Genomic DNA, 25,253 nt, shown 5'->3' on the forward strand with positions numbered 1-25,253 from the left:
CTGTGACGGTGCCAAGCCAAAGTCTATAGGGAGCCCCTGAGAGTTTAAAACAGGGGAGAGGCAGGATTCAGCTAGTTCTAGGAAGATGAACTGAATCAAGTACAGACTGTGTAAGGTTGGGGTAACAGAGGCCTCCCTTCCCTTCTTGGGCATGTTGGAGATGGTTGTTTGACAGACACAGCATAGGGACTATTCACCGATAACCACAGATCTGTCAAACTCATTGGCCCCTGCTGTGTCCTCCTACAGGTGGGATGGGGGACACCCTCAGAGGAGCCGGTGACCGTCCTATCCTGACTTGCACAGCCCCTGCCAGGCTGGTGAGGCAGGCAGTCCCTGGCATGAGAAGGCATCTGGCTCCCTCTGGTGACAAGAGGACATGCCTAAGCATTTACTGCCATTTCCACCGATGGTGGGGCACACACTTGTTGAGGGCACACTTGTCTAGGACGGGGAAACTAAGGCCGGAGTCCCTCTTGCTGCGAGTAAGGACTGGAGTCCCAAGTAGAGCCCCTGTGGCACTCGAGTCCGGTTCCGCCTCCCTCAAGACCAGGTGGGTTACGGCTCAGAGCAGGGTCCCCAGCCCCCGCAGACGCTGGTTCCTTTGGAATTAATTAGATTTCCTTAAAATTAGTTCAGAGTTGGGAGGGTTTAAATGGCCCTCAACCCTCCTGCTGCTGTTTCCTCTTGCTGAGAGGTCAGTGGGAAGAAACGTAGGATCCCACAGGACCAGGGCACCCATACAGTGATGTGGCTGTAGGCTGGTGCTCTAGCGTCTCTGTGCCTCAGTTTCTTCATTTGTAAACTGGAGATGGAGACACCTACATCTCAGAGCCGTTGTGAGGGTTAAATTATACGTGACGTCTGAAGCCTCTGGCACAGGGCAGGTATTTAATGGAAAGTCATTTTGTGGTTGCCGTTAGCGATGGCATCACCGGGGCTGGATCGTGGTGGCAGTGGGTTTTCCACTGTCCAGCAGCGAAGACAGAATTAGGTCACCATATCCCCGTTGGGTGAACACCTGAGCACGCCGGTGAACAAGGGTGAGAAATACTCACCAAGAACTGCGAATTGACTTTGGGGGCCCTGTCCGCTGGGGCCGGGCCTGTCCCCAGAGCTGCGTGGCACAGGGCCTGACCTCCGATACGGGGCCTGCTGCGTCCCTGACGTGTGGGCTCAGGCCTGAGGTTGTCCGGGCCTCGGGGACTCCACGGCAGCGCTCCGCGGTGCACGTCTCCCTGAGGCCCTGAGAAAATCCACCACGGCATCGAAAGTACCCTTTGAGGATGCGGGCTGTGCCCCGGGAGGTGGCAAGACCGACCTCTCCTACAGGAGCTGTCCGGGACGTGGCCAGCCCAGTGAGGGGGGGGGGTACTTGAGGCCCTGCAAGGTCCCCCGGGGGACAGCCAATTCCGTCCCATGCGCCAGGGGTGCAGCGCCCCTGCGGGAAGACAGGAAACACAAACCTCCTCTCCCACAGTGGCCAGAGGCAGCTGCGGCTCCAGCTGGTCCAAGTCCCCATCCTGGCCCCACCGCCACACTCCGAATGCAGACCAGTGTCCCTGCTGCCTGCTGGCTCGCTTTCCCTCCATTGCCCTTGCGTCCCGCTCCAGGTTTATCTTCCCAACACAGCTTGCGCAGGACGCCCAGGAGCTGCCCATGCTCCCTGCGACAGGCGTGTCACCGCCTGACCTCCGCACGTCCCCGTTGACCAGCTGCGGCTCAGTCCTTTCTTGCGGAGCCTCACCGCGACCTTCGCCGGTTCCCAGGGCTCCCCTCACATCCTGGGCCTCTCCCACCCCCCTAGGCCTTGGCCCATGCACTCCCTCGCCCGCCTTCTTCCCGCCTTCCTCCCTTTTCCCAAATCCTTCGCCTCCTTTTCATTTCCGCTTCCCGTTTACATGTATCCTAGACCGAGTTACTTAATCTCTCTACGCCTCAGTTTCTAACCCCCAGATTCCTCGTGGTGAGGATTAAATGAGCGAGTGCAGGGAAAGTGCTGGAACCCAGCCCTCAGCCTGCCGGGTGGCGCCAGACCTGCTCCAGACCAGCCCAGCCCTGTGCCGTGAGCGGGGCAGTCTCCTGTCTGACGTCCTGTGGGTTTTCTACCACTCAAGCTCACGCCTGTGAGAAAACAGTTTCTCTTGTGCACAACCTTTAGGAAATTATTTCCAAGCCTGCCCACAGGTGGGCACGGCGAGGGGTCCAGAGGTAATAAATAACACGAGGGTGCCCTGCTGGTTTGCCATCCGGCTGGGCCTGACCAGGGCAAGGGCCCGTACAGGTGTGCGGTCCATTGATTCCATCCTGGCATCTGGGGGTTCTGCCAGGGCTTTGTTAAGGGTCATAGGCTGGACATTTGCATCTAAAATACCGCACGCCACCTGGGTGGCTCACTGCAGCTTCCAGGTTCTCTCTCTCTGTCTCTCTCTCTCTCTCTCTCTCTCTCTCCCCTCCCTCCCCCCCCCACGCATTGCCACAAGTGATCCTCACGCCAGCCTAGAGAGCCGTGTTAGCTTGCTGGGGCTGCCATAACAAAGTGCCATGCACCGGTGGCTCAAACAGTGGGTGTTTATCTTCTTACAGTTTCGGAGGCCGGAAGTCTGAGATCAAGGTGTGGGCAGGTTTGGTTTCCCCTGAGGCCTCTCCTTCTCGCTGTGTCCTCGCATGGTCTTTGTGCATGTGCGGCCCTGGTGTCTGTGTGTCCAAAGTCCCTCTTCTTATAAGGACACCAGTCAGATTGAACTAGGGCCCACCCTAAAGGCCTCAGTTTAACAAAATCACCTCCTTAAAGGCCAATCTCCAAATACAGTCACATACTGAGTAGTGGGGACCGGGGCTTTAGCATGGATTTGGTGGGGACAGAGTTCAGGTGAGCAGGGAAAGTCACTGCCCAGTTTCGCAGATGGAGTCACCAAGGCTGAGGGGCCACGTGCCTGGAACACAGCCTCCTGCTGCTGCTCAGTGGCCCTGCAGGGCCTCCAAGCTGAGACTCGAGACACCAGGTCCTGCCGTCTCTTCACTGACTGCTAGAAGCTGGGGTGGGGCCAGCAGGGAGCCGGAAAGACCTGCATCTGATAGGACGTCCCTAGAGAGTGTCTGGGAGGACCCTGCTTGGCTCACAAACAGGATGTGGGCCCTTCAGGAAGGTGCACTCTGTTGTTTTTGGGGTGCATTTCCTGCCTCTTGCCAGCCAGCCAGCCAGAGAGGCCTATGTCCTTGCCCCAGTAAGGTGCTGCAGGGGCTGGAGAGAAAGAAAAGAAGCTACTTAGCTGGGTTGAGAAACCAAGACTGGCAACAGCTGAAGCTTTGACCAGTGAGCATCCTGGAATAGTCTAGCCTTGTTGTAGGGTGACATCTACTAGAAACACCCTTCTCCATTATTCTAGGGCTTCTTACCCCAGGCCTGGGTGCTAATTGGTTTACTGGTCAACAAACAAACTTGGTCCCTTCTCTAATCAAAGGGCTGTACTGCCACTATGGAAAAAGAGGATTTTTGTTGTTTGTTTTTAAACATGGTCTCTGCCTTCCCTGAGCCTACAATTATTATGATATGCTCAATACATGAAACTTTTGGTTTTGCATCCAGGCAGACTATAAGCAGAACTATAAAATAAGCCTCAGCCCAGATGCTATAGCAGAAGAGGGAAGGCAAAGGAAAAAGAGAGAAAATCTAGGAAAGCCCCTTGGAGGTGGTATTTAAGGGAGGCTTTGAATGGGGGGTAGGACTTTGATGCACTGCTAGGGGCCTGCAGGAGAGGGAGAAATGGGGCTGAGGACCAGCACCAGCAAGGTGCAGAGACTGCATAGGGGTAGGGTCCACACCTGGTGTCCCAGGGGCCATGCTGGGTACACCAGGCAGAGCCCTGTAGGTGAGTGTGCACAATTGTGGCAGCATATAGAGCTGCTCTGGCTGACTGCACAAGAGATTCAGGTTCTGCCACCATGCTCGGTGACCTTGGACTGGTCACACATAGTGACCGGCTTCCCCTCCACCTTGCAGGGCAGATATCAGATAGCGTCCATGTCCTTCCCATAACCTGAGGGCCCAGATGCATTTTGGACACCAGCTGGTTCTTTGATCAGTGCCGGTGACACTGCTGGTGCTTCTTAGCGGGAAAGAAAGCTCGGTCAAGGTGAACGCGGGCAGAGAGTCTCTAGTCCAGGCAGAATCACCTGGGGATCTTGGGAAAAGCCCAGTGCCCAAGCTGCACCCCAGACCAACTTCATCTGAATCTCTAAGGGCGGGACCCAGGGATTAATATTTTTAAAGTTTCCCAGGTAATTCTAATGTGCAGCCAAGTTTGAGACCCAGGGATGTATCTGACCTAAGAGACAATAGGTGTGATAATGTGGGGAGACGTGCATAAGCTGGTGGGCTTAGCAACCTTAGCGTGCTGTTTTGCTGATAAACTTTGCAGGCAATAATTCTGTCACACAGATTATGCGCAGTGTCTGGCACGTAATATGCGCTCAATGAATGGTCACCTCTTTGCCCTCTTCATCCCCCTCCTCCGTTGCCGCCTCAGACATAAGCAAGGTCAGTTACGTAATGCTGGCAGGCAGTCGGCAGTGGGCACTGGATAAATATGCATTGCATGTTTTGCAGGTTTCTTGCTGTTTATGGATCATGTTTTATTCATGCACGTATGATGCAGAACGCTCCTTCTGAGGGGAGAACGTTCAGCCTGCAGATTTCAAGACACGGGAGTACATTTGTATAAATTGAGGGCACAGAAGGCAAATGGTAAATGAGCAAAGCAAAGCTCTGATGGAGAGTTTCATAGGCAGTTAGGAAGTGCCCGGCAAGGGTGTTCAACAAGCCTGGAATCGCTCTCTTTTCTAGGCTGGTGCTGCCCTCTAGTGGGGATGAGCCACCACTAACCCGAGTTTCCACCTCACTCTTCCCGCCTGAGGGGACCACCTAGGGTTAAAACTCCCCTGAGCCCAGCTAAAGAGACAGGCACCTAGGGGAGACCAGCCACACAGGCCTCCATTCTCAGATTCGTCATTCCTGAGACACGAGATAATTCTAGAAAGCATCTGTTACATTGCAGACAGTAGAAGCTTTGCGTGCATTGCATATCCTTGCTGTTCGGCAAGGGAGCTATTGTCATTCCCAGTCTCAGAGTTGGGGAGGGAATCATGCAGAAATTGAGAAGTATAACCAGGACCCCAACCTAGTTGGAGTCGGATCTGGCTGATTCCAAAGCCTTCACGGCTATACCATGATATCTGTTCTTTTCCTAAAAACTAAGTCCTGGAGGCCTGAGTTCCACTCCACTTCCACCGTGTACAAGCTGTGTGACCTTGAGGCAACTGACTGACCTCTCTGAGCTTCTGTTTTCTCATCTACAAAAAGAACATCATAATACTTGTCAAGGAGTCACGAGAATTATTGTTTGACCTCGTATATGTCAGAAGGGATAAAGATCTAAAGAAAATGACAGCTTCAGGGGATGATGGTGTTTTTCCCCTTTCTGAATGTATTACCTCTACAATCAGACAAAACCAAAAGATTAATTAGACCGCCTTCCTTCTAGGGAGGCGGATGTCTTCACCCACGTGTGCCAGCTCAGTGCGACACTACAGGGGAGACCGTTTTCTTGTTTCCTCTAGGTTGTACCGGGCAAATCTTAGGATCCCTCCAAAGGAAACCACAGACTTCTCCCGGAGGGATCTCTCACTTTGTCACACACAGAACCCTCAGCTCTGCCCTTCCACTGCCCTGCGCGGTGTTGTCCTAGTCACCGTTAAGAAGTCAGGACTGTCACATGAGATCTCAGTGTCCTCAGGTGCCCTCCCCGGTCAGGAGGATCCCAGCAGGGGCTTGGGCACCGGGCAGCGTGACTCCCAAGAACGCTGGGTCCCTCCTTCACCACCCTCCCAAGGACAGCCGAGAAATGCCTGGTCCTTGCAATTCCATTCCCTCAGCACCTGAAGTTCTGTTGCGATAGATAATTCTGTCCTTCAGGAATATATTCTTTAGAGAATCTTATCATTTGTCTATAGGATTTCTGTCATTAGGAGAGCTATGTTGAGTATTTATTTTTAAAAAATTACTCTAAAAAATAAACCTTGTGCATAGGTGCAGACTAGAAGGGAATATCTAAATGGCTATCAGTGTTTCTTTCTGGGTGGGGAGAGGTGGCGATTTGTGCCGTCGTCTTTACAGTAGTGACAGCTAAAACGTGCTCTAGACCAGGCACTGTGGAAAGCCCCTGTCACGCATTAGTCACTTAAGCATCAAAACTATTAGCAGCCCCACTCTCAGATGAGAGTGCGGAGGCCCAGAGAAGGTAACGAACTTTCTGAAGGTCACACAGCTCATGACTGCAAACCCTGGCCGTCCAGCTCCAGGGTCTGTGTCCTTGGCCACTGTGTTTTGCTGCCTGTCTGTGCTCGGTTTATTCTCAGGTCATCCTTAATGAGCATGTTTCTTTTAAAATGAATAAAAGGGGTTTTGTCTTTAAATTAATGTATACTGTCTATGAATGGAAAACATGTAGGAAAGAAATACAATACAAATATAATAGCTAAAGAGAAATATGATAATGATGTTATTTCTTGGTATGATTCTATATTTTCCACATTCTCTGAAGTAAGCGTCACTTACCTAAGTGATCAAAAAAGTAAAACTCAGGAAGCAGAAAAGGAAAATCCTACTGTTGGAGGCACCGGTGACAAGAATGAATAATAGCCAATGTTTTTCAAGAATGTCATGTTCCAGGAACTGATCTGAAGCCCTTTTTGTGCATTTACACATTTGATCCTCAAAGCCTCCCTAGGAGGTAGGGGTTTTGTCAGCCCATTTTACAGAAGAGGGAACTGAGGCACAGGGAGCACTCGTGCCATGCTCGCAGACACACCTGACACTGCCCCTCCCTGCAGGCAGATGGTCTCTGTGTTTTTGTCCACATAGGGAGACTGAGGCAGAAATACCAATGGATTTGCTTAATTTGCAAAGTGAATAGAGGCGCTGGCAGAAGTCCCTGGGTCTCTCAAGGGCCTGTCCACCTTTGCTTGCAGCGGCATCCAGAGTTCCTGCCACCAGGTGGCAGGTGCCTGCAGCTCCTTGGGCAGTCTTCGCTCTGCTCTCCCAGCCCTGGCAGGAGAGAGCCAGGCCCCTTGCCAGGCTTCGGGAAAGAGAAAAATAAAGGTTCAGAAGGGAGGGTCCACATTTTCTGCAGACAGTGCTTCGTGTGCCACCGTAGCCAGCCAGTGATGGTGTCTCTGCCGAGAGCAGGCCTTCAAGTGAGCCTGGCTGCAGAAGACTCAGGGCGGGATGGAGCTGGGAGGCACAGGCACGCACGGTATCTTCCACTGTAGGCATCGGTGGAAACTGACGTTTGTAAAGTGCTTCACCTGTGTCAGGGGTCACACTGGACCCTACATTTGCTTTCATGTATTCCTCACTACAGCCGTGTAACATATGTCTTATTAGCGTCCTTCAGACCCAGGAACCAGCATAGAGCAGCTGAGGGACCTCCCCGTTCTCCCGGCAGTGAAGTGGTGGCAGCTGGCTCCACATCCAGCCCAGCGCCAGAACCCACTCTTCTCCGCACCCCACCTGCCTCGCGAAGGCCAGTCGCAGGACCTCCCGCCGCCAGTATTGATTTCCGAGTGGCGTGTCCATGCATGTAAATGGCTTCCTCATTTCAACCAGCTGCTTTTGAATAGCAGTTTGGAGTTTGATATGTTTTTGTTCTTTAACCTTGTTTTTTTGTGCTTGAGCTAACTGGGGACGCAGTTCTGCAGAAGTGTGCAGTGGTTAAGCCGCCACCTAAAAGCCACGTGCCATGGGGCAAGGTATTAAGTGAGCCTCAGTTCCTTGGACAAAACAATGCAGAAAGATGATGGCACCTAACTCATTCGTTGTTAGAAGGAATCATCAGATAACATGTATAAATCACATAGTGCAGTCTCTGCATCATACAGTAAGTGCTCAATCAGGAGCCACTTGGATATATGTATCTATTATCACATGTATCACAGGTGCACACACATGTGTCTATATGAAAAATATGACAAACATGTTTTTGCACAAAGCGTAGATCTACAGCTTATAATTTGTTGTGAAACAAACACCCACATAGGCTGTATACAAGTCAAGCACAAAGCAGCTCCAGTGGACCTCCTTCCCCGACCCTGCCAGGCTCCTTCTTGATCATGACTCCCTGCCTGCCCCGGCAGTAACCACAATCCTGACTTCTATCACGTTCATTTCCCTGGTTTTCTTTATAGTTTGACTGCCTCGGTATATGCCATCAAAGAGTGTAATTTTGCGGTTTTTAATCCTATATAAGTGGAATCCCACTATTTCTTTTCCTTGGCATCGTGTCTTTACGATTCATCCATGTTGTTGATGATCATCCTGTAGATAATTTGTTTTCTTTGCTGTGTCCTAGAGTATGGAGAGATCACAGTTTGTTTTATAGGCATTTGAGATGTTTCCAGTTTGAAAATCTTATGAATAGTGCTGGTCCAGGCATTCTTGGGTGCATCTCCCAGTATATTAGCATGTTTCCTGTGGAGATTTACCTAGGAGTAAGAATTGTGTGTCATTGAATTAATTGGTCTTCAGTTTTTTAGACACTGCTGAAGTAGTTGTCCAATTTACACTCACACTGGCAGGGTGCAAGAGTTTCAGATCCTTGCCAACACTTGGTATCATCAAACTCATTAACCAGCTGAGAATGTAATGGTAGTTCATTGTGGCCTGAATTTACATTTTCCTGAATTCTAGTGCCATTGAGTATTTGTTCATATTTTCATGTTTTTCATATTTTTTGTATTTTCATATCATTTGGACTTCCTCTTTTGTGAAATGCCTGTTAATGTTTCTGTGCATTTTTCTACTGGTTTGTCTTTTTATCATTAATTTATAGTCATTTTATGTAGTCTTAGATAGGAGCCCTTTGATTCTTATGTATATTGTAAAAAGATGTATGTGACACATGTATTTTCCCACATTTTTACTTTCTTAGTGGGCTGTTCTGTTGAATCTAATGAATGAAGTTGTTGATTGTCACGTAGACTGATTTATCAAGCTTTTCTTTCAATAGCTAATGCTTTCTGTTTGGTTTAAGAAATTTTTCCCTACACCCAACATCATAAAGGTACTTTATCATCTTGTACAAGCTTTATTGCTTTGTTTTCACACTTAAGGTCTCTAATCCACTTAGAATTGATTTTTACATGTGCTGTGAAGTAGGGTTAGGTTTTTCCCCCTATAATTTCAAGTAGTCCCAGCAGCATTTATGAAAAAGATTATCCTTTGTGTCACTGCTTTATAATGTCCACTGTGCTGTAAGTCAAGTGTCCGTGTAGGTGTGGGTTTGTTTCTGGGCTGTCTCTTTCGCTTTGTTGGTATATCCGTTGTTCCTTGTGCGTAAAGCACATTGTCTTCATTGTTACGGCTTTAAGAGAAATCCTGACATCCGCTAGGCCAAATTTTGACAACTGTTCTGCTTCTTCGAAAGTGTCTAGACTGGTCTTGGCCTTTAGCATTTCCATGAACAACTTAGAATCAGTTTGTCACATTCCACAAACATGGTGTTCTTTGGTACCTTTGTTAATTATCGTGTATCAGTAATAGTAATAAAGTTGAATATTTCTTCCTGGACCACTAAATTCCAAATAGAAGTTTCTGGTTGTATTTCCAAATTTTTCTCCTGGGTATATGCACCTGGCCTGACCCCTGGTGAAGGCTCAGTGGTGAGTCCCATGGTCACATTGCATCTAGAAGGTGGCATGTTGAATGGGAGAGTCCCCAGCACTGAGAGCAGCAGGTGCAGAGGGGCTTGGGCAAGAGCCCTGTGCAGGGGGTAGCAGGTTGCGGTCTGAGTTCCAGCTCTGCCCTCCCTGGCCAGGTGAGCTTGCGCAGGCCACTGCCAAGGCGAGTTGCTCACTCCTCCTCTGCACGGCCTCATGCGACTGCTCTCCTTCACACGTCCTTTCACAGATGTGAGCCCGCAGTGCATCAGCACGGGGCCTGACTAGGAACATAAAGAAGAACGAGGCACCGTCTCTGCCTCGGGAGGCTTAGCGTCTACTCCGGTGTCTCAGACTGTGCAACACCACATGTGAGAAATGAGCCACAAAAAAAGGTTCTGTGGTCAGATAATTAACACAAACGCTTCATGAAACATCCTATTCATGCATAATAGCAGTTAAAGATCTAAGAAGCCTTGGAATTACACCTAGCCCTTCCTCAAATTTGCTCACCAGTTGTAGTAGTTTACTCTCACTGCTATGATAAAGTACTGCATGCTTAGTGACATAAAACAAGACAAATTGGTTATCTTATGCTTCTGGAGGTCAGAAGTCCATATTGGGTCTCCCTGGGCTGAAATCAAGGTGCTGGCAGGGCTGCAGTCCCTTCTGGAGAAGAAAATTCATTTTCTTGCCTTTTCTAACTTCTAGAGGCTGCCCACTATTTCAAAGCCAGCACGACTAGTCACGTCTTTCTCACGTCCCTCTCTCTAGTTCTGTCATCACAGCTCCTTCTCTGACTCCTCTGCTTCCCTCTTCCACATTTAAAGGACCCTGTGATGACATTGGGCCCATGGGGACGATGCAGTATAATCTTTTTATTTTAAGGTCAGCTGATTAGCAACCTTAATTCCATCTACAGCTTTAATTCCCCTGTGTGCCTGGGCACACAGTTTGGGAACTGAAGATTTACACTAATGCAACTTACAGAAGGCCTGTGCACAGGCCAGGATGCCAGAGCTCGATCACCCCAGGGGTCATCCCATTCCTGCACAAGGCCCCTGCTCCCTTTGTCCGGTCATCTTGTCCCTAGGAAGCCAGGTTCACGTCCCGTATGCAACGTGCTTGGCCTGGCGAGGGGTCCGTCTGGCCCCTGGTGAGGCTCTGGATTACAGCGGCGTCCCAGCAAGAACCCTCCCCTGGGCCTGGCTGCCCCCTGCCCCTGCCCAACTCCCACTCCCGCTGAGGGTGGCTCTAGGAAATTAGGTACGGAGGGTGATGTGAGCTTTGAAAAGAGAAAGACCAGGAACCCAGGTGCGCATTGGCTTTCATCGTAGTAGGAGAGACCGGGCATCATCTATTTGCCAAAGGCGCCCCTGGTTCTTTCTGTGTGCCAGATGCAGTTCTAAGGGGTTTGCAAACATGAGGTCATTAAATCCTCGCCACAACCCTGTGATGTCAGTCTGTTATTATCTCCATTTTGCAAATGAGGAAACTGAGGCATGAGGAGGTTAAAGTATACCTTGTCCAAGGTTCACGCAGCTGGGAAGTGGTAGAGCTGAGATTTGAACTTGGGCGTCCATGCTCTCACCTGGGCTTTCCCCTTAGGGGGTCGGAGACACCTGGCCTTGGATCCCTCCCACCGTGCTGCTGTCGTGCTGCGTTCTGGGCAGGCCCTAAACCTCTAAGATCCCGTTTATTCAGCTGTGAACTGGGCCCAGCGGGTTTCCCCATCAGGTCCTTGAAAGGATTCCAGGAGGTTAAGTGTGTGAAACGCTTTCTGTCACACAGGGTGGTGGCACAGAAGGTGCCTTCAGTCTCTCTGCTCTCTGTCCCAGGCTCTCCTGTGCCACAGCACCCTCCCCACCGCGCACATGGATCCCCAGACAGCAGGGCGCAGCCCTGAGCCACCGAGCATTCTCTCCTGCACCTGGAGGCGCCGGCCCTCCGTGCTGCACACCCTGGATTTTGGTGCCTGGCGATCTGTCTCTCTCCTGTTGAGGCAGAACATTAGAAGCGACTTTGCTAAACAAGTAAGAACACAATCACAGCCTGGCGGGGTGAATTCAAGGAACAGCCAAGGAAGCCAATCCACAAGTAACCTTTCTGAGAGCGCGTAGCCTGCCTCGCACGTCCTCGGGACCAGCTGTCCCCAAAGACCCAGGGCTGTGCCCTCTGAAGCCGCTTCATTCGAGTCTCTGCACTGCGATGTTTCTGAGGTGAAGGGCCCTTCTCGAGGCGTGAAGGTCCCTCCCACATCCCCGCTGCTGGACTGTCCTTTGAAAAATGTTTGAGAACACGCTGCTGCTGGGGGTTTACCTGGACATCTCTCTGAGGGGCAGTGACTTCGAAAATGCCCCTAGAGATTTCGTCTGTGGGGGGAAATGCCCTTGACATGAAAATACGTGCACCTGGCGTCTTTCACTGGTTTTTGGAGTTGGGGCCTGTCGGCTGTCTCTGGCGTGGGAGGAGAACTCCACCCGGCTGAGATGGAGAGCCACAGCCCAGACGGGGGGCAAACCCACACCCTCTCTTAGAAGATCTGCAGTCGGAGGTGCCCTCGGCCGGGTGGAGAGGCCGCCTTGGGGCATGGTGTCCCCACAGCAGGCCACTGCTGTCCCCTGTCTGAGCCACCAGCCCAGGTCACTGGCCAGTCTGCACCCTCTGGGGCTCCCGTGGACAGCCGAGGTCCGCAGCTTGAGGGACGCCCTTGCTTCTCTGCAGGAGGCGGGAGCCCCAGGGCCTGGGGAGCCCCAGCTGTTCCGTGGCGTCTGGCCATCCTCGCTCTCGTCTCCACCGTCCCCAAGTGTAGGGTAACAGCACCGTCTCCGCACCAGCTCTTCAGCTCCTTGGCGGTTTCTTTTTCCCCAGTGATTAAGTATTAATGATAATTTTCATCATTCGGTCTTTAGGGCACGGCTCGGCGATGATTATGTTGTTTGGAGGATTTATTTCATTTTAATGGAAGGACGGGTGGTGGGGCTGGGGCTGCCAAGGGTCGGAGCCGGGAGTATCGATGCTGTGTGAGAAGAGTACCTACGTGCAGCACCCTCGGCAGGACACTCGTGTTCCTGGGCCCTGTGTCCCTTTCCTTTGGGAAGGCCTGAGCAGCTAGTTTGCTGGCTGGGCTGTCTCTAGAGCGCCCGTAACTCTGACCGGTGGCTCACCCACCGCAGCCTGCGGCCTCGGCGGGAGGACGTGGCTGGCTTCACTTCGCCCCGAGGCAGAAACCTCTTCAGTCTGGCGTGGGCGCTGCTCCTGCCCTGGACAGCTGCTTTCCACGCCGCCCCCCGCCCCCCGCTGCTGTCTCAGCGTCTCTTCCAGCTGCTCTTCCCTCCCCCAAAGAACGGGGCCAAGATCAGTTCTGCTCCCTAACTCCACTGGGGACAGCCCCCGAATTCTAGCCCACACCTGAAAGATCCTTGTGTTTCCGACTTTTCTAGTAGCCCCCTCCCGATTTTCTCTGGTTATCCTAATCTCAGTTTTGACAAACCAGAGGGAATGTGCTAATAATGTGGACATTGCTGCTCTCCAAAGTGACACATTTTCATTTTTTAAAATTCCTCTTATTAACGGAAATAAGATCTGGGGGTGTCTGGCTGGCTATGGAGTGACTATTTTGTGACAGCTGAACTTCCAGGTTTCAAATCACAGAGTAGGATTATGCTAAGCATGGATTCATCCATGTTCCTGTAATATAAAACATCTTTTCTCATTCTTTTCTTCATCCAACATTTCTGTAAGCCTCTTTGAAGGGCTTGCTCTGGGGTTCTAGGTTCCTGTCTATAAGTTGGGAAGACATGGCTTCCCTTGTCCAGTATTTAGCAACCATTTGAGTTCCTGTCTGCAGTTTCTGAGGTGATTTTTCCCCTCTCCAAGTCCACGGGCTTTATGAAGGCTGGGATTTTTGACTGTTTGGTTCAGTGCTGGATCCCCAACTCTAAGGATAGTGCTTGGCACAGGGAAGGAGCTCAGTAAATGTCAATTGAGTGGGTGAATATTGGATTGGCTCCATGATACCATCACTGAGAGAATTCAGGCACAGTTGACCTACCCCTGCAAACAGACCGGCTGGAGAGGTGCCGTCCACTGAGCTTACCCTGTTCTTCAGGTGCCCGTGTGGACCTGTTAGTACCCACCCTTCCTGCTGTCTGTTTGGGTTGGAATTCCCATGTATTGATTTTCCCCATCAGATGGCCAGCATCATAAGGAAAATGCTACTTCTTTACTCTTATTTTTATCCCCGGGGCTTAGAGAACTGTCGATGCTCGGGAAATGTCTACCAAAATGAAATTTAATTAAATAGATACAACCTGTGGGTTTTAGTTTGGGTTGAGTGCTTTTCCCAGAATGATCTAAAATGTCTGTGCAAAATTCTGGGTACTACATCCATCAGATACTGAAAGCACCACCCAGGACCTGTCGTCTTCCCAAGTCCTACAGAAAAGCGTACATCCTAAACAGCTGTTCCGGCAACAACACGATAACATGACTTCAAAATATAGAGGGGGGGGGATTGCAAAATTGGAATTACTAAGTATCTAATTAAATGTTCTCAAAGCATACCATTGTGTGAACTTCGTTATTTGCTAAATTTAGGGGCTTATAAGCATTTCATTACATTTGGAAAAAAAACTGTGGCTTAGATTCTTGTCACTTCACAAGAATTCCTGAGTTTTCACAATGAGTGCTGGCAAATCTTAGCCAACCTAGATTAAATGAGTTATCTAAAGCCAAATAAATCTAAAAGCAAAATTACAAAAATCCTTTCAAAACTGTTGATGGCAGAAAGAATATTTAATGATAGATGTGGATGTATTTTCGTATGTTTGATTGACATGGGGGGAAAGTCCTCTAAAAGTAAGTGCACTAGGGCCCACAAATGTTTCCACACAATCTACTGAAATACTAAAGAATCCTACCATGATATGCAGTGCTTCAATACAGTTCCCCAAAATTAGAAATACTAGCTTTCACCTTTAGGATTTTTAGACTAATTCCTGTAATGTCATTTGTATAGTCAGGTATCTCGTCTGATCAATGTAAAATAATCTCCTTGACCTTTGCTGATTTTGCTCATTGAATGGTCTCTGTTTTGTAATCAAATCTTTCATCTTCTTTCAGGAATCCTGTTCACGATGCTGGTATTTGGACCAGCCTGCGGGTTTATCCTGGGCTCTTTCTGTACCAAAATCTACGTGGATGCCGTCTTCATTGACACAAGTAAGGAACATTTCTCCATTTCTAACTGTTGTCTGTAAGCATTTCCTGCCTCATAAAGGAGACTTCAGCCTGCAGGTTCTGAAACCTTCTCTCCAAGAGCTAGTCTTAACGCACCTGCCTCAGTAGCTGGGGCCTCACTGAGATCAGATGGGAAGAGCCAGGGGTACTGGTTTAGACTCAAGTGTGAGTTCTACCGGCTTCTACCTAGAGGCTGGATAATCCCCTATAGTTGATTTTACTCCTCAAATCTTTATTTTGCTCATCTGTAAATTAAGGGTAGTCACAATAATTATATCTGCCTCAAAGGGCTATTTTAGGAATTGCATGAGATGTACGTGTAGAAATGCCCCTGGTGCACACTCACTGAGTGTTGACCCATTTACCTGTAAAAGGACTCTACTTTCTAAATAAACTGAAAGTTGGAGCACACGTTCTGGAAGTACAAGTGTGCAAATGGGATCAATGAGACAGAATATTTGAAAATCCTTTTATAAGACACTGTTGTGGGGGCCCTTGTGAGGAAACACCCACTTGCAAAACCATTTTATACTAAACTTGTGTTTTTAGCAGGAAAAGCAAATGTTTTTCTCAGAATGCTCTGGGCCACCCAATCCATGATTCTGGGACTGAACCATGTGCTAGGTAGGATGGGCTACGTTACGCTATGGGTCTGGAATACAGGAGAGCTTAACTAGGCGGTTCTGGCTGAGGGTCTCATGGGAGGCTGCAGTCAGGTGTTGGAAGGTATGAGCCTGGTCTGAGGTCATCTCAAGGCTTGGCAGGGAGAAGATGCACTTCCCAGCCCGCTCCCGTGCCCTCTCTACAGGGCTACCTCAGCACGGCCACCCTGGAGCAGACAACCCGAGAGAAGGTGAGAGACGGCACCTGAGACAGGAGCCACAGCCTTTTTATAACCTAATATCATTACTTCTGCTGCGTTCTGTGTGTTAGAAGCCAATCCCTTGTGCAAGTCTCCTCTGAAGGAGAAGGGATTTTACACAGGGATGTGAATACCAGGGGGTGGGGATCTTTGGGGACCCTCGGAGATGCTGCCTACCACATGTGGTCCCAACTCTACCCCGTGCCTGAAAGAGAACACTATATCTCTGTACAGTTTAACAAGAATCAAAGCCACGTTTCCTTTCTCTCGGAAGACAGGGTGAGAATCCCTTTCAGCTTCTCTTCGTGCCGATCTATTCTCAGGATCAATAGGAACTCTCAGTGCCCGGGTTCTCAATCCATCATCTCTCGACAGTGCTAAATTAACTAATTCACCCCAAAGAAATAACGTGGTTCTAAATCCAATCAAGTCGCTTTGTGATTCACTCCATTAATCCCACTGATATATTTACTTGTAGCTAATGATGTTACAAATTTCCAAGTGGAAAAACAGAGATCAGATGCAGCCATGTTTATTTATTCTTTCAGAGTGCCGGGCCTGTCCGGGAGGTAATCGAGTGGCTGCTGTGTTCCAGCAGTCGGCTGTCCCTTTGAACCGTGTTCCTAGCGAGCGGGGTGAGGGGTGGGCTGGGAAGAGAAACAACCCTGCGTCTTGCTGTGTAGACAGAAAAGCAAGCTTCCAGCGTGGCACCAAAGGCCACGTAAGAGCTCTGCTAGCAGAGGGGATGCAAAGGCAGTACTGGTGCAGCGGAACAGCTACCTTGAAGAGTAGCACAGTGGCCGGGCAGCATATTTTGTCCTCAGTATATCAGTGGTGGCCTTGAACCAAGGGCTATGAAGGACCAGAATCTCTTAGCCAGAAAGAACCTCAAACATCATTATTTCAAGACTCTCATTTTACAAAGGAGGAAGCAGAGTGTCAGAGGGGGCAGGGGACGTCCCCAGTCCAAGGGGTGTATCTGTATGAAACCTGGAGCTCCTGGGCCAGTGTGCAGGTGTTTCCACCCAAGATTCCTCTCACCAGACTTCCCCTGAGAATGAAACAGCATCTTTTCTCAGCACCTGGAATGACCAGGAGGTCGACAGTTTGCTGGACGGGGCTTAGTCTGTCCACTCCCAGTGTCCTCAGTTTGCTCAGGCTGTTCCTGCAGTCTGGAATGCTGTTCCCATCCCACTCTGTTCAACTTCTTTGTTCACCCTTCAAGGCCCAGCGTGAAGCAACACCACTCATGGTCCCGGGTTCGTTGGCAACCTGATGCCCCCAGGTGTGTAAGACAGACGGGCGCTTTTCCATTCGGCCTGGGCATCGTGCAGATAGCAGCCTTCTGCGCTGACAGGGGGCTAGCAGCTGTCCCCAGCTGTTTCTGAGGAAGGGCAGGATGCATCCCGAGTCAGGGTCTTTGTCTGCGTCCTTCCCGGTGGCGCTGCGAGGGCTGGCACGGCTCTTCGCCAGTAGAGGGCAGAAGAACATCACTTATTCTACTCGGGAGTCAGCCACAGAATTCTAGTTTCTGGCAATTTTTATTGTTCCTAATCTTGTGATTGAAACTTGTCATCTGTAAGTGGATGTGGGCTGTATGGGGGGGGGTCTCCTGTCTTTTCCTCACTCAGCTAGAACAGAGCACTTTTTAGGGCTGAGGTGTGGGAACATTGCCCTAGGCGTGAATGGACGGGGGCCACGCACACAGCCACCATTTCTGAAATCCTAGCTGAGATCGGGGGTGCTTGGAATTTGTGGCCGCAAGGCGGGTCCCTGGAGGGCCCTTGTTGCAGGGCATGCGGAGGAGAGAAGGTGATGTCCCCAGGTAACCTGGCGGAGCCGAGGCAGCACTGCAGGGAGAGTCCGTGAGGAAGCCTGGCTGCGGCCGGCGGTGAGGGGAGCGCTGGTTGCAGGAATGGGCCAGCTACAGGGAGACTCCCGGGGGGAGCTTGCCCAGGGGCTCGGCCAGCTGTGCTTAGACATGGGGATTCTGCAGCTACTGCCTTTCTTCTGTGTTTGTCCCTGTGAGGCCCCCTCTGCCCCTCCTCGTAAGGAGAACGGGTTTCTTTCCTGAAAGCTGGAGGAAGATACAGTGGTGCCTCCAGAATGTCTTCTTTAGAATATCTTTGTTAAATTGAAATCCAGATAAGAACGGGACCTTGAAAAAAGGACGATTTGTTGGCAGAGCAGGCTCCTGATCGTTGACTTGACCAGGCTTAACAGTGTTGGTTTATCAGATTAGTGAGACGACAGGCACGCGTGGGCCACTTGTTAAAGCTGTGCATACCTTGCCTCACTGGAAGCTCAGGACGTTCCCATGGACGCGTAGATCCTGTTAGACGAGGTGTTATCACACAGTGGTTGAGAGTTTGAGCATTGAAATGAGACTTCCACTCGAATCCTGACTGTGCCCCTTATGAGTTCTATGATCCTGAGGACCCGACACCGCAGGGGTGTGTGGCTGGCATGAGTGAGTCTTATGAGGCATCGAGCATAGTGCTGGGCATACAGTCAGCACACAATAAATGTGAGGTATGATGAGCCTGAGAGGTTAACAGTTTCCACAGCTAGTAAGGGACAGATCGAGGATTTGTCCCCAGGCCTATCTGACCTCAAAGTCCCCCTCTTGACAGAGCAACTTGCTTCCCTGAAACCTCTCCAAGAATTTGGCCAGAAGGCCCCCCCTTCCCTGGACAAAGGCCTTGCTGAGATGACCTAACCTCGCCAGCACGTCCACGCAGACCTGCCTGCGGCACACACCATCCGGCCTCGCAGACGGCTGCGTGGTGTTTGCAGCTGGAACAAGATACGGCCATCTGTTGGCTTCACAAAAAAGGTCACCAGGCTGAGCCCCCTGCTTGGCCATTCTGAGGGCCGACTGCCACTGCCGGACGCCTTCGTTTTGTTCTGAGTAGCCCAGCGGCTGGGATGCTGCACGTTCTGATGCCACCCTCCACCCTCAGCCCCTCCCAGCCTCCAGTTTCTGATCAGGTTTGTGACTTCATGATTCCCTTGGAATTCTTGAGTCCCACAGCAAAAGTTGGACAAGATATGTTAAATAAGTAAATGAACTTGAAAAACAAAAGTCCAAAGAGCCATAGTAGCTCATACACATCAACATAGCCCAGGAATGAGAAGTAAATGTCCCCAGTTTGCTTTGACCTGCTCTTCGCACGGTCTCAGCCATCTTCCCTGGTGGGGTGGGAGTGGGTAGTTCAGACTGGTTTAACCCTCTTCCCAGTGATTTTTCTGCTGACCTGGGAAATGGGTGGAAATCTCCATGAGCCCTGTATGTTCCCCTGACTGTGGGCATAGAGCAAACAGCTGTCAGCAGCTGGCTCAGCTCACCCAACACAAACGAGAGCCACCCAGAGTCACGTGCCAGGAATGGAAGGTTAGAAAAATGGCTCTAGTAGAGGAGAAAACGCTCTGTGCAAAGGCAGGCTCGGCGTGTGCCCACCTAGCCTCGCGACAGGCAGGCGTTTCCCTCATGATGCTCCCAGCGTAGGGCTCCTCCCGCCCTCGTGGTCCTCCACCCCCCACCCCCCACCCCCCACAAACTCCCCCGAGAATGAAACAGCATCTTTTCTCAGTGCCTGGAATGACCACAGGGTAGACATGTGGCCAGAGGGAGCTTAGCCTGTCTACCTAGAGTCCCCTGAGTGTGCCACACCTTTGCTCAGGCTGTCCCCTCAGCCTGGGACACTGTCTCCCGCCATTCTGCTCAGCATCTTTCTTCGTCCGTGTGTCTGGTGTCACTGGCAACTTGATGCAGCTGAGTAAATGGGACAGATGGGTGCTTTTCAGTTTTGTTCTGGGTGTCTTAGTGAAAGCAGCCTTCACCAAAAGGCTGAAATGGCAGTAATTTTTTTTTAAAGTCAAGACACTGATGAGAACCAGATAGAGAAGTAAAGAGGTTTTCAAGCCTTTCCCGCTACCTGAACCTAACACAATACTTTTGCTATGCCAAGCCTGCCTGGGACCACTGTTCTTACAGATTTGTATTTCCTAAGCCTGTTGTACTAGTCAGAGTAGGCCAGGTTATACTGCAGTAACAAACAGCCCCCACATCTCAGTGGCTTGGAATACTAAAGGTTTCTTTATTGTTCATGCTTTATATCCAGTACAGTTCAATGGGGGACATTATGTTCATTATAGCCTGTCAGGGACCATCTTTGGAGGAAAGAACGTGGGGTGTTATGCACCAGCGTGTATATACTTCCACACAGAAGTGACAGATGTCCCCTCTGTGCACATTTTATGGGCAAAACTCTATGGCATGTGGCCACACCTAACTTCACAGAGTGTGGGAGTCATAATCTCCCTTGTGCTCAGAAGAGGAGGTTCAAGTGCAGACATTGGGACTGTCCCCCACACCATTCTCCTCCAGCTTGTAGACAACTGTCCCTCAATGTCAGTCCTGAAAGAATATCTACCCAGCATTGACGATTGCCAGACAAGTGGAGGGAGATTTTCACCCTCACTAGCCAAACTGCCTCCTAAAAATATTATTTGTCATCCAGATGGACAGAGAAAAGAAGTGCTTCAGAAAAGACGTTTCTCAGACTAGGTTCAAGTGCTAGTCAGTCATCTTCCCCAGAGCATTCTAGAATTCGCCTCTGCGCACCAGCCTCCCCTGTCCCGAGGGCAGTGCACCCCACTGCCACGTGCTTTCTCCTCAGCACGTTACTTCCCTCCCTGCCACAGTGTTCTGGATCATTGAAATGGAGGGGAAAAAAATCTGTATTTCCAGAATAGTCAGGGATGATTTTTCCTGGATCTACAAAATCCTGCCCTCCGCCCGCCTTCACGCAGGCCCTTCTCCTCCTCGCGTGGACCTCGGACGAGCTGTGGCTCCAACATGGGTGATGTGCTCTTCCCCGTCCTTCCAGCTGCCAGCAGATGCCAGCTTTCCACACGCACACCCGTGCCTACGGGGAGCGAGGTGACACGTTCACACGAACAGCTGCCTCCCCCAGTGTCCCCGTCCCTGCGATGTTTTCTCACACATCAGAGTCACTAACTTCCTCACTAAAATACGACTTTCTACATGGTACTAATTCTGTTTCCCCCAAACAACTGCTAGGATTTCTCTCTCTTTACCCGCTCACATCTGCCAGCTTTTCAGTTCCCTCTTTATGGAGCCCCAGACAATGGAGGGAAACCCTTCAGCTCCCTTTTGCTGTCTTTTGTTTCCATGCATTGCTTGGCAGCAGGTGAGGAAACACAGTAAGTGAGGAGCGAAACATTCCTGTTCAGCTACCCAGGCAATTTCACTGCCTTTTCTCTTCCTTCGTTTGCATAAAGTTACCTTCAAGATCGCCTTTATGTTTTCCCATGCCATATCCTTTTTTAAAAAATCCATGTATTAAAACTCCCCTTCATATACAAATATACATAAAAATGAAAATAATAAGTGCTACCGTAGGTGAAGAGCCTACTATGTGTCGGGTGGTTCTTGCTCATTACCACTCATCCTTGCAACTCCCCTAGGTGGATGTCATCTTTATTTTGCAAATGATGCAGCTGAGGCCCAGGGAGGGTAGGTAACCTGCCCAGTATCACCTGCTAGTGGGTGGCCGGGCTGGGATTCAAGCCCTCAAAGTTTACACTCTCTCCTCTCCAGCATGCAGCTACGCAGAAGCACCTGGTCCACAGTCATGCTGTAGTTACTGCTGCTGGGTGTATGTCAAGCTCTCCAGGACGGAGACCCCCAGTGTTCCAAAGGCCACTTGCCGCCTACTGGAAGAGCCCATGGTCTTAGACCTGTTGCACAAAGCACAGGACTTAGTCATTCACCCAGGGCCCCACAGGGAGCCCAAAATGAAGTCCAGTCAAGAGGGGAAGCAGAACAGAGGGGTATAGAGCATGGGCCTTGGTACGTGAATAACTGTGTTCCAATCTTTAACTCTGTGAACGTGGGCAAGGAACCTAACCTTTCTAAGCCTCAGTTTCCCAGTCTATATAAAATAGGGATAATAAAAGTCCTACCTTGTAGGGTGGTGGGGCCGGTTGGCTGGCACAGTTAAGAGTGTGCCCTGTGTAGTGCCTGGCGCAGAGGAAGCCCTCAATGAATGATGCCTGGCATTATCATTCATGTTAGCTGAAGAGACTTCGGGGAGAGCATTTTATAAATGGTGCAGTGCTCATTTGGTGTCTGCGGTCATTACTCTTCCCAGAGCGGCCCATCCATCTGGTCTAGACCTGCAGCCTGTTGGTCTTAGCTCATACCCCATGGCCCAGATCTCCAAGAATCTCCTTCTGTGCTCCAGGGGCACGGTTTATCCTCAAAGAGACGTTTCTAAGCAGCTCATCTGGGGGTGCTGCTATGCAAGGCGGTCGTGAAGAGATAGTAAAAACTCTACCGCGGGGTAAGCTGTAGTTTATGTTCTCGTGACTTTGGCTGGTAAAAATCAAAGGAATAACAGTACAAGGCAGCCAGACCACGTGTACAGGACCTTTAAGCACATGAGTGGGTTGTGAAGCTTTCTAACTGAGGGCCGGTGCCAAACCACAGTCCACCGACAAGGTTTCAGCTAACCTCTCCACTAGCAGCTTGCAACCAGAGAACCCATAAATAGCCATAAATAACAAGCTACCATTGATCAAGCGCTCGAGTACATGCCAAGCACTGTTCTGAGCACTTTCTGTCTGCCGTGGTTCGTTTGATCTCCCCAGTGAGTCTATAAGGTAAGTACTGCAGTCATCATTGGTATTGTACAGATGAGTAAACTGAGGCATAGAGAGTTCAGATCTGTCTTATAAATGGACTTTGACAAATGTTACTCTTCCCAGAGTGGTCCGTCCATCTGGTCTAGGCCTGCAGCCCTGCTGGTCTGAGTTCGTGCACCCCTGGCCTGAGGTTATATGGAGAGAAGGGAGCAGGAAGTCGGTCCAAGCAGCCTGGCTCCAGGGGCCATGCTCTTAACCCCCATTCTGTGCCTCCACTTAGGCGCTGTAAACCTAATTTAACACAGGGAGTGGGGTGTTGAGTGGAATCTCAGATGAGCTATTTCTTTGGAGACCAAGAGTAAGCGTACCTGATGAAAACCTACCCTTGAACAACAAACATTTCTTCGCATTTCATGAGTGCACCTTGGCGGCTCTGCCAAGTCAGTTAATTCCAGCCTCAATTCTGAGAATGTCTGGCTTCTCACTGTTTTTGTTTATACTGATATAAACACAGGGTAGACAAGAAAATTAAGGAGGGAATGTGATCGGTCTTCAGCTTTGAGGGAAGCAGAATTGCTGTCATAGAACAATAGGCTTCGTGGCCCGGCAGCCCATCCTTCCCACCCGGGACGTTTCTAGAGCACTTGGCTTCTCTGTGCACGTGACTTAAATCCGCAGCGGAATCCCCCGTGCGCGGCTGCAGCTTCCCCCACTGAGCTGTGCTCTTTCCGTTTGCAGGCAACCTGGACATCACTCCGGACGACCCCCGCTGGATCGGAGCCTGGTGGGGCGGCTTTCTGCTCTGCGGTGCCTTACTCTTCTTCTCTTCCCTCTTGATGTTCGGGTTTCCACAGTCCCTGCCCCCACACTCAGACCCCGCCATGGAGAGCGAGCAGGCCATGCTCCCCGAAAGAGAATACGAGAGGCCCAAGCCCAGCAACGGGGTCCTGAGGCACCCCCTGGAGCCAGACAGCAGTGCCTCCTGCTTCCAGCAGCTGAGAGGTAAAGGCCACCTCGTCACTGTGGTCAGAATGACGGGGGATTGGGTGGGAACGATGAGGGCAGGGGTGGCTCTCAGGGCTGGGGACCGGGGGACTCGAGTTGAGGCAGAATAATATTTATTTTGCATGATTTGCCACCACCAGCAAGCCAAGTGCTTAACTTACTCTTGAAATGTAAATGACTTGACTTGCTTAATAAAAAACAAAGTAAAAAGTAGCTTCTGTTTATCGAAGGGACCCCAGTGGCTAATATAGGACCCAGTATTTAATAAATATCAGTGTTTATAGAAGGAAGACTGTGAAAGGAGGGAGGGAGCTGAACATTCCGCGGAACTCTTTTGAACTCTTTCAGGCCACTCACGAGCTCCTTAAAGCAGTAAAGGACTTTTGAAGTTGGCTTCCTTTGCCTGATGCAGGCGTTCTTTAAAAAGCCGCCTCCAAAGTGCATTTCCTTAGGTTCGCTCTGTCCTTCCATTGCCTCCAGTAAAGATGAGAGATGGGTTCCTCCAGAAAGAAATATTAACCCAGTCTTAATAACACAGTCCCACTTTAGAATGCAGCAAAGCTCTTGCTATCATTTTTAAAAGGAAAAAAAATGCAGCTTTTCCAACAAAACGGTGAACGCAATGATGATGCAGAATGAGAATGAGAAGCCCACCCCACCCCACCCCACCCCACCCCTGAGCTGTTTCCATGTTTTCCTTAAAGGCAAGAAAATGAAAGGACAGCTGAACTTGGCCGGCAGCCTCAGAAGCTGGTCAGCGTTTACCAGGCGAGCCACACGTGGTGCTTCTTCATGCACACGACTCCTTGCTCTGGTCCCCTGAATACCTGCTGGGTTTTGGACCGGAGCAGGCTGGTGTAGGCGGGCAGGAGCACGGCGGAGCTCTGCTTCCCGGGGAAGCTGGGGTGGGAAAGGCAGACGGCCAGTCACCTCTTTGCAGGACCTGGGCCCTCGGCTGGCCCCCCTCAGCGGCAGCGGCACAGTCAGTCTTCCTGAGCCCGACAGACATCTCCTAACGGTGACAGTCTCTTTGCTGAGCTTCTGTGTAATGAGATGCACCTTCCGTGGAGATGCTCGAGATTCACGGAGGGAACCTGGGGCCGCCTCACGCTCAGATCGCCATTCCGCTCCCGCCAGCTCTGCGATCATTAACTTCTCTCCACCGCGCTTCCGCCAGTGTAAAATCGTAATAGCGCAGTTCCTCACTGACAGTGCTGCCGTGAGAATGAACGTACTGCCGCAGAAGACTGTTAATCGTCCCTGTTAGTCATGAGGAATCCACAGCACTAGTGCTGTTTCTGAAAAGAGACTAATTTAATAACCTAATGTCATGTCTGACCCATGTTCCGGGATGGAGTCTACCAACGCTGTAATCTGGAATTGTCCATAGAAGATCTTAAAAGTCATCACTCTGAGTTTCCAGAAGGTGTTGGTGGATGAGAAGGCTACCCCGTTTGTGTCCTCTGAGGTTGCCTTGGCGTGGACCCCCCATACATGTGTGCTTAATAATGGAGGCCCCCAAACAGCCTCCCTTGCAGGACCCCCGGCAGGCAGGCGGGGGATGCCTGCTGTTACTCTAATGGCACAGCCAACCATAGAAAGTGTCCCGGTACCCAGCCCCACGGGAATAAATTGGGCCGGCACGAGAGTGGGCCCTTCGGAGGACACCCTGGGCCTGGGTGACGGCAGCCCTCCCAGGTCCCTCCCCATTTCAGGATTGTGGCCCTGTCTTCCTAGGGCTCTGACTGCAAGAGCTGCA

General features: G+C 50.5%; 1 protein-coding gene across 2 annotated transcripts in view; it reads left to right on the plus strand.

Moving 5' to 3' along the window:
* Positions 1-25,253, plus strand: part of SLCO3A1 (solute carrier organic anion transporter family member 3A1) — a 285,640-nt gene that overhangs the window by 200,040 nt on the left and 60,347 nt on the right. For both annotated transcript variants that reach the window (XM_045561769.1, XM_045561768.1), the window contains exons 3-4: positions 14,839-14,937; positions 23,228-23,491. In XM_045561769.1, coding sequence (XP_045417725.1) covers positions 14,839-14,937; positions 23,228-23,491 — 363 coding nt within the window. The remainder of the gene's footprint in view (positions 1-14,838; positions 14,938-23,227; positions 23,492-25,253) is intronic.

This window comes from Lemur catta, chromosome 9 (genome assembly GCF_020740605.2).
Source record: "Lemur catta isolate mLemCat1 chromosome 9, mLemCat1.pri, whole genome shotgun sequence".
NCBI lineage: Eukaryota > Metazoa > Chordata > Mammalia > Primates > Lemuridae > Lemur > Lemur catta.